General features: G+C 42.1%; 1 protein-coding gene across 8 annotated transcripts in view; it reads right to left on the bottom strand.

Annotated features, from left to right (window-relative positions):
- MYO9A (myosin IXA) overlaps positions 1 to 14,692 on the bottom strand; it is a 186,951-nt gene that overhangs the window by 64,082 nt on the left and 108,177 nt on the right. For all 8 annotated transcript variants that reach the window (XM_032194816.1, XM_032194821.1, XM_032194824.1 and 5 more), the window contains one exon: positions 8,104 to 8,238. In XM_032194816.1, coding sequence (XP_032050707.1) covers positions 8,104 to 8,238 — 135 coding nt within the window. The remainder of the gene's footprint in view (positions 1 to 8,103; positions 8,239 to 14,692) is intronic.

Raw genomic sequence — 14,692 nt, 5'->3', positions numbered from 1 at the left:
CTTGGCTCTAGCACCGTCTGCTTTGGTTTGAGACGACATTTACAAAGTGAGAAAGGAGGAATGAAACCACTTCCACATCTCGCTTCGTTTCTAGTCGACGTCCCCAGCTTGCTTAAAAAATATCACAAGTTGATTCAACACCCACAAAAATACAAGCTTTTTGCAAATACGAGCTTACAGCCAGCAAACCCAAGCATTTCATCTGCTTCTCTTGATTGCTTATGCAATAACAACCCATCACCTGTGCAGATTCTGATGGATGAACAAGGTGAAACACCTAAGAGAGATGGTTCAAAAGCTGGAACAGAATCCTTATATATCATTCTATATGAAAAACTTCTGGGAAAGAACATAATATTATTTTTCTAAAAATTACATCAAAATAGGTCAGCAGCATATGATACACTAAATGAGCTAAACCTTTTAAAAGGTTCCTTAAAAGCTCCTCTCTGGAACTTTCTGGATATGTTGGTCTGGAATTTCACAATGTATTTGTGCTGCTGCTTTTGTGGTTGTCTCCAACGAGAGAGCATCAGCTGGGACTCGAAAGGATCCAGCAAAAGAAAAAGTTTTTCAGGGGAAACCAAACCATGGTAAAAGAAACTTCACTCTGATCCCTGGCAATCCCACGCTTTTTAAAAGAAACTTTGATCTTTGTAGCTAAAAGGTTTTATTCTCCTCTAAGTGAGTAAGGAGTCATGAAAAATCTTATTTATTGTCACAAACTCCAGTGGGATGGACTTCAAGAGGAAAATGGGATTACAGCTTTAAATGCTGTTGCTCCTGAGCAGTCCTGCATTTTTTACTTGCATTTAAAAATACTTAAATATATTTGAAAATATTGCTTTTCCTGCAAAATCACTGACAGATAACACAGCAAACCAGAAGAGCCAAAAGCTGTCCTAGGGAAGGGCTGGCAAAGGTAGCTAGAGCTCCTGAAGTCCACCTTCTATGACACAGGTCACTGAAGCAAAATCATCCCAGTGCAACGTGTTCATTAAAATGACCTCAAGGTGACAAATCCTCAAGATGGGAAAACCTCACTGTGAGTGAGCTCCCAATCGAAGGAGACCCACGGCTGCGGGCGGCAGATGACACAGATGCCTTGAGTTCCTGACGCCCCTCCAGACGCGCGTGCCAAGGCTGACGATGCCAATGCTTCATTTAGGAGCTTGCCAAGTATTTTTTGTTTGTTCTCAAGCTAAGTAGAAAAGGAATTTATACACACAGCATTTTTTAAAAAAAGCGCCCACAGACAGCATATATAAATACATATCCACATGCTGTATAAATACGCCATCTATAAACAGGTTTATAAACTGTGCTATTTTTAATGACACCATCTGGTGATGCAGGGGTTCTGATAAACAACCTTCACTGTGGACCATTCAAGCTATAAACAACCAAGTCATCATGTCTTTGGGTGCCTGCAAAAACTTGCCTGCCTGCATGCAGCGCGTGGTTTTGCATTGGAGACATCAAATCCCCCTGGGATCTTTGTAAGAGAAGAAGATACTTTTATTTAAAGAAAAAAAAAAAAAGTGAATTACCATTTTGGATTCAAAGCACCTGAGATGAACACTGAGCTGTTATTAAATCACAATTAGAAAATCACAGGGAAATAACTGCCACGGTTTGTAAGCAGACATCGTGCCCTGCGCTGCATCCAGCAGCACCACCAGCAGCCAACGAGCACGAGCTGATGCCCTTGGGATTGCCGTTATTTAACCCAATCTGAAGCCAGGGTTTTGTGGCATACGGGCTCTCCATATGAGCCCATATCAATTTCCTACACTAGTGGCAACAAAGGGTTTTGCTCAAAAATTGCGTTTTGCTCTCAAAAGATGGAAAATTGAGTTTGTGCCATTCAGCTTGCAAAACACACATTACCACAGTCCCACTCACTCCTTTAGCATCCTTTTTCCCAACTCTGTCCCTACAGCCAGGTAAAGCAAGAGTCTGACGATGCCACGCGATCTGTGGGTAACTTGTATTGAAATCATAGAGGAAAAAAATGTATATAGCAATGGTTTTCACCATCAGGCTTGGACACTGTGAGGGGAACCCCAGCTAAATGCCACCTTCCTCTTATGTCAATAAATACACGCTCTCCCATTTCCCATTACATTCATCTACTCTCGCAGCGGGCTCACAGCTCTCCCTGTTATAAAAGTCATCTTAGGCTGCCCCTATAAAATCTTGCTGTGCCAAGATTTTATGGTGCCAAGCCAGCTGTCCAGGCAGGAATCTTGCACGGAGTGGACCAGTCGTTCCTGCCTTGATAAGGCATCGTTTCAGACAAACTGAAATATTTCAGAGGCTTTCTGCTTCCAGCGTTTCCTCGCTCATCATTCTGCCCAAAAAGAAGGGCACTCACGTTGGACCTGTTGGATCCCCATCCTGCTTATGAAAATCCGCCAAGATGCATACAGATTTTTTAAGAAAAGCTGTTGTTCACAGGGACTTGCTGGTGATTTTTGGTTGAAATAATCAAATATTTATTAAATCCTTGCCTAGTGTAACTGAAAGATATAGAGAATGTGCAAGAATTTCCCTATAACCACAGCTCTGGTCAAAGACTCAGAGCTTGGACCCAAAGCACCTGAGATCAGCGCTCTCCAAAGCTGAGTGTACAAGGCAATCCACTGGGGTGCGGAAAGAAAATAGTTCTGTACCATTAAATATAAAATAAAAGTTACAGAATAGTGTTTATTTCATCTTTATCTAGTCCCTTTTAATACCTATTTCTGCCTCTGTTGCATAATATACATAATATCAGTACAGTAGCATTTTTTAATTTACTTTTTAAAGAGGTTTGGTCCTCCTGTTGTTTGAATCCCAAATCAGTTCTGCTTCTCCATCTTTCTCCTAACCAAAATAGGAGCTTCAGCCTTAAAATTAACATACTCCCCAACCTGCAAATGGAAGCATTTACCTCTCGGTGCGTTTACCTTATGAGTTTTACACAGCTAACCATAATGACAATATTTTCACAAAAACTAAATCCTTAGTGGGCTTCACAGACATAGTACTTCTCTACATTGGGCTTTAAGCAAGTGTCAAGGAAACAAAAAACAAGGACAAAAACAACCCAAAGCATGCCAAACTGTTTCTTATGGATAGCTAGACCTAGTGTAGAAAAGATGCAAAAAGCCTTGGAGTCTTTTATGCCACTACATCACCCCATGAGAGCTTCCCAGAACATTTTCTAGTAATATTTTAAGCACATTTTCCAATTTGCCTACCTAGGATGCTGCTGTGCAGATTTAATAAAATCAAAATATGCTTTTCCAAACATTTTTTGTGCTACCCCCAACCCTAAGCTCTCCCCTGCCTCTCTCCTGCTCAACCTTTACCAAAATAGAAGTGAATCACTGCATCCGGCACGTGCTCATTGCTTGAAGGAGCCTAGGAAGGGGCCGGTGGCTAACACAGCCCCTGCAGACCCCAGCTCCTCTTGTCCCAGGAGGGGACTGGCCACAGGAAACATTTTAGGGGGCTGGTGGCAAACAGAGACAGGTTTTCTTCCAATCTTCCTATTCTGAAGATAACATTTAAGCAACTCAAAGGATTTTTTTTTTTCCCTCCACGTGTGACTTATGTAGGATGGCATATTTCCAAATAATAAATCAATAACTTCTGCAGCTTGTTATTTCTCCGTGTGTCATATGGAATAGAGCTGAGCACAGCATTTTTCAGCGAGCACCCGCCAGCCCATCTCCAACGAAAACAGAAACCCGAACCCAGCCTCCCAGCGCTCGACGCTTCACTTCTGATGGTCGCCTCTTGTCTCCGGCCACGATAAAGATGAAATATGTTCATGCCTAAGCGGAGCGATGAGCCACTGGAGGGAAGGGAAAAAGCCCTCCACACAATAGGAGAAAGAGCCTTTTTCATTAGTTATTTCTCTTTTTATTTTCCCTAAATGACATGCATGGTAGGCTGCTGGGATATGGAGCCAAATGAGAAATCCTGAATATCCAAGATGCTTTAAAACATTGCAGGTGATAACCATGGCTACAGACATTTCACAGACCGTATAAACTGTGTATCATCACATCCTGCAACAAATTCAGGGCTTTTTGCGTGTTTGTTTTTTTGTGTGTGTGTGTTTTGTTGTTACATCATCCACAATATAGTCCGGACTGTCAACCTTCTCCACTTATTCTCCAGAAACAGTAAAACCTCTATACCTCTGGAAATATTTGCAGAGCTTTAGATGACTGAGCAAACATTTTGCAGGACATGTTATCTTTATGAAATTAAGTTTTTCTGTGTGAGCTGGCTGGGACATCAAACTCACCAGGGACCGTGCCAGAAAATAGACTTTGCTCAACACCTGAGAACATGCCAGTTGATCATGCTCCAAGTCTTTTTTTTTTTTTTTTTTTTTTTTTTTTTTTTTTTTTGAGGCTCAACCTCAGTTATTCGTCAATTTTTAAAACAATAAAAGGATGTCCTCGAAATTGAAATCTGGCATGTAAACAAACCGCGAAGTAGAAAATTAGGCAGAGAAGTTTCAGCAGCAATGCCCGTGGGATGGAAAGCTGCAGGACTTCTCAAACTTTGCAAAAAATCAGCTGAAAACAGGAAGAGGAGGGTGGGGGTGAGCCAAAACAATGAGTACCAGAAGGCTGCCTAACCATCAGGACAGCATGGAATACATAATGAAATAAACCCCTGCATTCCTGGCCCTCTAAGTGCCAAGGATCTGAAAACTCGGTACTCAGAGTAGAGTTCTGCAGCAGAGGTGAGATGCTCTGAGGGCAACTAACGAGACGAAGCACCGTGAGGACATCTTGCCTTACACCAGGGCCGTACCAGTCAATGGGAGACCATCTGAGCAAACCACGTCCTCGCTTTGCGAGGAGCCTGCCAAAGGACACACATCCTCCTGCCACTCAGAGAGGGCACGGCACCGACTGTGGGAGCACCCCTAGCAGCCACCAGCAGCAGGAGCACAGCCCCTCGAACAGCCTGCTGCCACCGACATGCTCTGTGGGGCACGTGGGAAGGAGAAAACCGCACTGGCTAAATGGTGAGGCATTCCTGCAATAACAATCTTTAAATCTTAAAGGGTAAATCATTACCCTTTTGAATCTGTGAGTTTGCCTACACAAATATACCAGAATTTATGAGCCCAGGCTTCACCGCATGGTTAGCGCTGGTCTCTCCTGTACTCTGCTGTCACCTGCTAAAGCACATTGCCATGCATCGTGAATCACCACCGGGTCTTCCTCAGCTATCCAGCCAGGGGCTGGCTGTCGATGAGGTCTTTGCATCTGCCCCGGCCTGAAGCAGGCTCCTGGCGGGCAGCACAACTGCAACCACGCTGACAGAGGCACCAGGCTGAAGACAGACAGCCAGAGGATGCCTCGGATGGTTGTTTGCAAACAGCTGGAAATAGCGCTGTCTTCAGACAGACGGTTTAAAAAAAGATTCGCGACGCACATTGTGTTAGGTTTCACCAGGAATCATAGAAGGAAAAAAAGAAAATGAGGTTAAAATAATCCCACGCCTGCGCTAGATCGCTTTATGGTGGGGATTCTGGTTTCCATAACATGAGGGGTATGTCATAGCAACAATTACATCATTGCTATATACCATTCTTGCACACAAATTCTACTACAACTTTAAGAAAAACCCTTGGTGATCACTGGAATTTGTCCTTTCTTCTGGCAGAAATGTCCAGATAGCTTGGGTAATGCTGTCTGCCACCTCCTGTAAGCTCTGAAGATACAAGAAGCCTCTCTCTGGAAGCAGAGGACACCTGCACATCACCAATAACCCCACTAGTTTTTCAGCACAGAATACATCAAATTAATCCTTGCAAGCACCAAATATCCCTGACTTTTGCTGCTCAAGGTATCGCAACTACTTTGCTGTCTTGAAACACAATATTAACTACCCTGTCTTCATTTGTAGACTGGCTATTATTATTAAAAAGCAGATTAATCTTTGGGCCAACGAGGAACAAAGAATGTTCTCAAGTCCCAAAATCTGAATATGTATCAACACTTTTCTTCTCATCAGATGCATTCCTCTACATGCAGCACATAACCCCCAGAAGAACAAGATAAAATGATATAACTGTGAAAGTCAACCAGGAATTAGCACTCATGCGGCTGTGCAATGTATTTATACTTGCAGGAAGCAAAAAATGAAGAGATGAGCATATTTTCCACTGGCAGAGACTGCAAATGACGTGCTCCAGCATTAAGAATTGGAATGAGTACTGGGGAAACAGATGCCCCTGAAACTGTTCCTCTCATCCATATAGAAAATATGGACTTCAATGACTTCATGCACTTGACAGATTTATTGTAGAAAGCTAATTAGGTCATTGGTTATAAGCTGGCCCAGGGAGAATTAGAGGCACATTCCTTCCACCAAACTGCTGCCGTCAGAAGCTCTGTATATACCCCAGACCCAGGGTGGAGCACTGACCTGCTAAGAAATCCCAGCCCGAGCACAGGAATTCTCTTAGGGATGCTGGCATCTCAGCTTGTTCCCTCAACTGCCCTGAAATCCCACCTCACCAATGTGCATCCTCCCTCCAGCTTTCAGGAAGGGTCCTCCCTACCCAAATCCCTTCTAGAAAGTCTATTGGTTATCTTCATAGGAAAAAAAAAAAAAAAAAAAAAAAAAGCTATATTGACTTTGCATCAGTCTCTTAGTTTGCTCTTTTATTGTGGCTAATTGTAACCCAGACCTGTTTCCTAGAAATACAGTCAGGTTTCCTCAATAGCTTCTCACAACATCCATTGAAGGGTGCATCAGAATATAAAGAACCAGCTACAAAACTGAAATAAAACATTTAGTGGCTCCACTCCATCTTCTTGATGAAGAGAGCTAAGACACAAGGGTCAAACTCTGCAGCAAACAGCCCGATAATAATCCATCTGGGGCTACATTGCTCATTTTTGCCCTTCCTGTATGCCCATCCCTTTTCTGGCTTTCCAGATCTCTTGTATTGCTTATCTCTTGTAATGCAGGGGCCCAAAGAAAAGCTATCAGAGTTTCTGGGAAGGGCTGGCTTAATTCTCTGATCTCAGCTGGACTCAGGCTACAGAGTGCAGTTCATCAAATACCAGCTCCGCTGAAACTAATGATAAGGAGGATTTCCATTGACCCCACCCAAAGAAGAATTTCACCTGAAAGAAGGGCATGTGGACTGGCGTTAAAAAAAAAGAAAAAAAAAACATTTTGAAGGTCTGTAGCATCTACTGTACTTTTAAAATATTTCTTTATACATATGTATACATATATACATATACTTAATTCTTCCGAAGGCATCTTCTATCAGTCACTGTCAGAGACAGGATACTACGGAAGACAGACTGCCTTTTATTCAGCCCAATTATCCATTGCGCGTTCAAAAAATGACATGTACTTTAGCAGTTGTTGTGTCCTGCTTGTTAGTAACTAACAAATGATGTTTGGAAAAGCCTCCTCTCAGCCTATTGAGAAGCTATGTCATTTTGTGGTATATGTTACCTGTTAAATTATAGCCTGTACTTTTGTCATCTCTCTTACAGCCCATTAATCTGAGGCTGAAAAGAAACATCCAGTCTTGACAAACCTAAAGTAAAGCTTAAAGTTCAACCTCTCCTAACGTGACACAACCTAACGTGACAACCTCTCCTAACGTGATCAGAAGGATCTCAAGTCCGACCTTGCAGGATGTGTTAAATTTTCAATAGGTGCAGACATATAGTACATGAGATACTAAATTATACAGCAGCAAGTCCAGACAAAGGCAAGAAAGAGATTGCTCACTGACAAATCCTCCAAGCGTATAATAAAGAGACAAAAGAACGACAGTTCAGGTCTCCATGATGTTTGGGGCTGCTTCTGTTATGCACTCACAAAGGGCCTGGAAAGCAAGCATTAATTGGCAACAGCAAATCTCTGGAATTTATCTTATAGGTAGCAGTAAGTAATCTGATAAATAAAAAATACGGTGATAGAAGGTAAATATGAATAATTTACACCTTTTAACACAAAGAAATTAGTGAGACAGTTGAAGAACTCTGGATCCATTGGTGCTACAAATTCATGCCTAGGCTCACTGCATTACAGAGTAAGTATTTACAGACCTACCTGTTCAAGTTTAAAGATGTGTTGGTTGAAGTAGTGCTGCAAGCGCTCATTGGCAAAGTTAATGCAGAATTGTTCAAAACTGTTATTCTCATAGTCTTCAAACCCAAAAATATCAAGTACTCCAATGGATAAAGTCTGGAAGGAAAATAAGAATGCAGTTTAGAAAAAAAAAAAAAAAAAAAACATCCAAAGTGAATGGATTATTTGTATGCAGTACATCATCAAAGCCATATAAACATAGTTAAATATACTTAATAGCAGGACTTTTAATTTTTATTGGAACTGTTAATATTACACCATCTGGAAGACTTCACTTACATCAGAGAGACAACATGTAACTTTAGAGGTCTGGACAGATGGCCTTTTTTTTTTTTTTTTTAAATAAAAGTCCTTTCAGAGATAATTTATAGAAAAATTGCCATCTTTGAAGAAACTTGAACCCAGTTCCAGGTTTTTCTATTGGATCTAATATAGCAGTTTGGGGGAAAACAAGGGTAGGATTGGAAAAGAAGCTCGCACCATGAAGATAGTGCACAGAAACAGGCTTACTAGATAGATAGAGTGTCTACGTAAACACAGCCCAGCTGTAAGCCTTCCAAAGTGCTTGCCTGAACCTCCTCTAGCCTGCCACAACTTCTTGAGACAGGCATCAAGACGTGGGTGCACCAAGAGTTTTTACGTGATGTCGCTGTGAATTCACAGCTTTCTTTGCAACCTGTTTCTGCTATACGTGGTTCCTGTGTTTCACAAAACTTGAGAATCCAGAACCTCTGCAGTCAGATGGATTTGAGGAGCACAGGGGAAAAGGGAAGTGGGGCTGTGGCAGCATATAAACCTTGCTCGCCTTGGTAAAGAGTAGCTGAAGTAAGCATAATTCCTGCTGCAGCATTCAAGCCTGTATAGAACTGTTCCGTCAAACAAGTAATTAATAATCAGTTACAAATAAAACTCAGCTTGTCCCCATCTAACAAGTGTATTGCCCCCTCCAAGAGGAGCACTGAGCATGAAGGGCATGTGCACAGAGCTCCAGCAGCTCACCGTTAGCAGCCTTTGCTCTTCAATGAGCTCCCATGTCTAACCATCATCCCACTTGTGCACAAAGTGCTCTGTTCATACATTATAATTAATTAAATTAATTAAATTAAAATAGTTAGAGAAGTAAAAGCATTAGCACCGGTCAGGTGACCCAAAGCTCAAGCAAGGATGAAAACACCTCTCTGCTCCACCCGTAAGAACCCACGAGTTGCTGGGCATCATGTTTTTAATTTTATTGGTCTTATCTATGCTAAGGATTTTATAAAACCACCTTCCTAAGGCTGGTGTTATTCCACTGCCAGAAATATAAACCAGACTACCCACAAGGCTCTCCACACTGCAGTTTGACAGTTTTCAACAGATCACATAACGTGGCAGTAAAATATTCCTTCTGTACTGGGTCCATAAACAGAGAGACACCTAAAACTGAAGGAGATGCAGCTGCCGTGCGCTGGGAAGCCACACTTGTGAGTTGAAGCTCTGGGGACCGTGGCTATGCTAACAGTCACACACGCAAAAAGCACAACTGAAAAAGCATATAAAGCACAGCAGGAACACTCCCAAGTGCGCCTAGACCATTTTTCCAAAAGGTCTTTGGCCCCTTTATCCTCCTCTTGCCTGATGTTGAGGTTTACCTCCCTATTCCAGGGCCGGATGGGTTTTACCTCCTCACCCGCAGCCTTGCCTGTTACAAGGACGACTGTTGAGAGCCCTTGGCCAGCTTCCCAGAGGTTTGAATCCCCTGGCAAGACGCCTGCAAGAAACAGCCATTTGGCCAGGAGATGGAAATTGGAAGCCTCAGGACCAAGGATGGAGCCTGGCAGAGTGATCGGCTCCTTCCCCTGCACGTCCTAACGATTCGTTCACGGACCCATTCATTAACCCGCAGACTGAGAGGTAAATATATATATATATTTTTTTTCTTAAATCTCCTTTAGTTAGCAGATCACTTGTTTTATATATAGGATACACAAAGTTTATGATGGAAACACCAGATAGTGACTATTTTGAATCCACGGTACTGATCAGCCATCCGTATCGCCCTTGCGTAGGCAAATCACAACCCCAACTCTTCCACTGCCATGCAAACTTTTCTGTACAGTGCAAAAGAGCTCCCAAAATGACTCAAGATCAACGTCTTTATTACTGCAACCAAAAACAAGACTTACAAGAAATAACTGTTCCCACTTTCAGAGTCCTCATCGCAGTGCCTATACCGGCTGCACACGTTTTCATAAGCATTGCGTTGTTTCTGTGTGGACATTGCTAAGCCCCTACCTTGAGTGAACACTTTAAATTAAACACAGACAGCCTTTCACAACAAAATTTAACATGAAATAGCTGAGCACAAATAACCTCCCCCTGTTTTTAGTGCTGATGAAGTTACTGTGTCCAAACTGCTACTGAAATACTTTTTAATGTGCTGTATGCAAGTAAGTTTATAAAGCAAAATAGAGTTATTAGATATAGAAAAAGTGACTATTTCACTTGTAAAAGAAGAAGCCTATTAAAAACGTTTTATATTTTAAAGTTCCTTTTCTACAAGTTTCTATGAAAGTGCCACAAAAAACAAGTTCAGAAGTAAGGCGCCCAAACAATGCTGTATTTGACATCACTGCAGCTGTACAAGATGAGCATGGCTGGGGCTGCCTTGGTTGTCCCACTGAGCAAAGCAGCAGTTCCCTCGTCTCACCTCAGTTGTGCCCAGCTCCTGACTGCCTTCGAATGAGTAAATTGGCAGTGTGGCTTTAGCCACACACTTTCACGCAGGAGAAACAAGGGCAGTGCTCTGTGGTTTGCTTTCTGGTGTGGAAGGCAGAGCCGTGGAGTTCCCAAAAGAAAGGGGTCAACACGTTCAAGTTGGTCCAGCTTTTGAAAACAAGAACTTGTGAATTTCTGTCTATTTCTCTGCCTCCTGAGCTGCTTTCCTCCAAAAATCTCACTCTACATACACACAAAAGGGTTGTATTGTTTTTTCCATTATAAAACAGCACAAAACCTTTCACCAATACAGCCACTTCTAACAGAAAGTTGAAAAAATGATTTCCATTGAGGTGTGAATGAGTGAAATTTTTCTGTTAAAGTTCCAGACTCCTTAAAGCATGTAATCTGGGATTAAGTTTACAGCCCAATATATAATGAAAATAATCAAAGGAGTTTTAAATTTAAAAATCTGTAATGCTTCAGTTTCGAATTCAGACTTCGAACAAGTGCCATGTGGAAATCATGCCAAGATGCAACATAATTTAGATTTCATGAGCCGAAGTCTAGCTTATGTCTTAATCTTGTTCCTTTACTGAAACTAACATTTAAAGAGAACAAGTGCACAGCAGTGACAAGCCTGCGAGTGCGCAAGCCTGCAGCAGGACCAGCAGCAGACGAGCGCACCAGTATACCAATCTATAGCAAAACTCCCATAATTAAAAGCCTACGTCTACAAGGATTTTGAAATTTGTGCGAGCCCTGGGCTAGGAATCACTCTGTAGTTGAGATAAAAGTGGCCTCGCTCTTTTCTGGAAATGCCACAGCTGTGAATCAGGGAGCTAAATGCCACGCAGGGGCCTCGAGGGCATTCTGCAAATGACAGCCTTGGAGCTCAGTGCTCCACAGCTCCCAAATTACCTATAAACATCGACTGTCAGAGCTGACTTATTGTACCCCGAATGCACGCTGGTGATGTCATTCCAGCTCTGAGGTACGCTTTGGCAATTACAAATGGGTTTGTTTCAAATTCTGGGGAAAAGGAATAAAATTAAACAATATTCCAATGCAAGCCAATACTGTAAATACAGAAAGCCATCACAATAAATCTAAAAGGATTACTCCAATTTGTATCACCACAACATACACGGTGACATATGATATCAAGTGTGAGGCAGAGATTTGTTATGAATTTGGAAGTTGGGACCTGAAAACGATGAACAGATGCGCACTAAACCCATGAAGTGCTCAGCAATTCTTCCTCTGTTTCAGGTCAGACAGCCAGGAATGAACTTAGTTGATTAATTTAAATTATTTAGAGGCCATGAATTCACATTCACCGTCATAAACACTTACAGAGCACCTCCGCTGAACACAATGGGGTTATTTAGCAGGAAAGGAAGATGCTTCACAAGAACCAAATGGGAAAGCTTAAAAACCCCCTTGAAAGAAACGTCTCTCGTTCAAACATGATCTGTACTATATCATCATTTTAAGCGGCAAGACGGACCTCTAACAATTCTTAACCTAATTTATGGAGGGGAAATTAAATAAAAGACTCTCTGAGGTTTAGTAATCTAGTTCTCATGAGGAAGAAACGTCTCCGACCTCATTAATAAAGGTCAAATTTCGGACAGCTTGTAGGGTATCACGAGCAAAGCCATTATCAGAACAGAAACTAAAAGCTAAAGGGAGAAGACCAAGGAAAACTGAGAACACACCAGCAGCAAGTCATAGTGAAACTCGTACGTAGTAGTGCTGCTGTAAGCATAAAACAGCCCGTTTCAAATGACTATTCACAACTCAGCTCAGATATAATGCACTACAAGTCCTGCCAGCAAGCGAGATAAGCCAAATCCTACTGTGCTTTCCCAAAATAATTCACTGTACATTTAACTAAATTTGGATATCAAAGGTCTGATTTACATCTTTCAAATACTAGCTTGAAAAACAGTGGAAGAGTGATGACCGAGTGTTTATTTTTTTTAAATCTAGCTTCATCTCTTGATCTTCTCCTTACTGCTGATAATAAATAAACACACATACTGGGATATAAAAAATCTCTCCATTCCCATTGTCCCAAGTTCTCTTGGGGCCACAGACTTTGTTAGGACCTAGGTCTTCTTCCCACCTATCAACAAAACAGCCCTCCAGAGATTCAAAAACCACCACCAGTTTGGCCAAGTCTTGGTTTACAGAGGTGGCCAGCTGCTCTTCCCCAGCAAAAAGGCTTTGCAGGGTACAGAGATAAGTTTTTACAGCATGCAGAGCAGGGAGCAATGCAGGATTTCATGTGCCTGATGAAGATGCAGCTGTGTCTTTGGAATATTTGTCTCTTTCTCCAACTTCCATCTTGCACCAGCAAAATCCTGATCTACCACAATCAGGCAAATGACACCTCTGGTTGAGCCTGTTTCTGCAAAGCCTGTATGAGCTGGAATCAAGGGCTTTTAAAGGGCAGCTGAGTACGAGCACTGAAATCAGACTTTATGCTCACAGACATCCTTTCATCTTCACTTCTGTCACCAGCCTCAGATACAGTTCTGCTCCCACATACACTCTGAGCTCAGATGGTTTTGAGTCTTATTTTACCTATGCAAAACATGCCTGCCACACAAGAAGTTATTCTGAGTTTGAGACCCAAAGTCTAATGGCCTGTAAGCACCTACAGTTCTGCCCTGCTGTGACAGGCTAATAGCAAGCAAATGGTAATGTCCCAGTCTGACTTTGTATGTAAATATTATGGAACACATACTATTTGGAAAAAAAAATCACCAATATTGGATCATTAAACAAAACAATCAGTATCCGAGATGCATCTCCCTGCCAAAGGAATCTACCTTTCATGTTTCACCAAATACACAAACAACTGTCTTTTTTCCTGATGTCCCAGACAAAACTTTTGATGACTTGAAAAAAATCAGGGAAGAACACAACGTTTTCTGTAAAACGTTAAACAGAAGGAAAAGAAGCACATTGAGTCTGAAGATTCACTAGATATCAACAGCTTCAAAAAACTTCTCTTGTCAGTAGTGTCACCGCAATACATTAAAAACAAACTTTATACAAACACATTTATTTGCGGTCTATAATTACTCTCCTCTAATCACCACAAGCATTTCTGTGCAGTTAAATGAAGGATCGGCTACACTGCAAGCCGCTGCGACTTCGCTCAGTCCTCCAGCATGATTCAAACACAACGTTAGCACTCAGTGAAACAATCCTCTTGGCAGCTTCAGCCTGGATGTATGACCCAGAAAAAAAAAAAAAAAAAACACAAAAAATACAGTGCTGGCCTGCGCCCAAAATTTCCAAGCCAAGGGTAGCTGGCAAGCTGCAAGCGCGTGAGTGCATGTCCACATATATACACGTACATGCTCAGAAAGCTTCTCGAGGGTCAGCCCCTGCTCTGAGCATGGACGAACATGGGACAGGTTTGGGAACACTGGAGCAGAGAGGATGTCCTGGGTCACCGTGTCCAGCCCCTGCTATCGCAGGAAATGTCCTGTAATCCCTTCCATAAATTCTTTGGGAAATCGGTTAGGCACCGTGCTGACTTCACTCTTCCCGTCATAGAGCTTTTCCCTAATTTTGCTCTTCTGCGAATCAGAGGGGTCTCTTACCTTGCTATCTCCCAATGCGACAGGTTTTTAACTTTTTTGGATTATTCTTATTGAACAACCTCATCAAAACACCTTGCTAACACACGTTAGCAAGATTTCCAGTTTTTCCCTCAATTACATGTGGTCCTACAGACTTACATGAGGAGGAAGAAGGACTTGGCATTGCTCCTGGAGGGGGTGGGGGACTAGGCTTTTGTGACTAAACCAAACCCTTTTCCCCAGCTGCTTTG

The sequence above is a fragment of the Aythya fuligula genome, chromosome 11 (genome assembly GCF_009819795.1).
Source record: "Aythya fuligula isolate bAytFul2 chromosome 11, bAytFul2.pri, whole genome shotgun sequence".
NCBI lineage: Eukaryota > Metazoa > Chordata > Aves > Anseriformes > Anatidae > Aythya > Aythya fuligula.
Note: the sequence above shows the minus strand (reverse complement) of the source record. Positions and strands in the feature narration are given on the sequence as shown.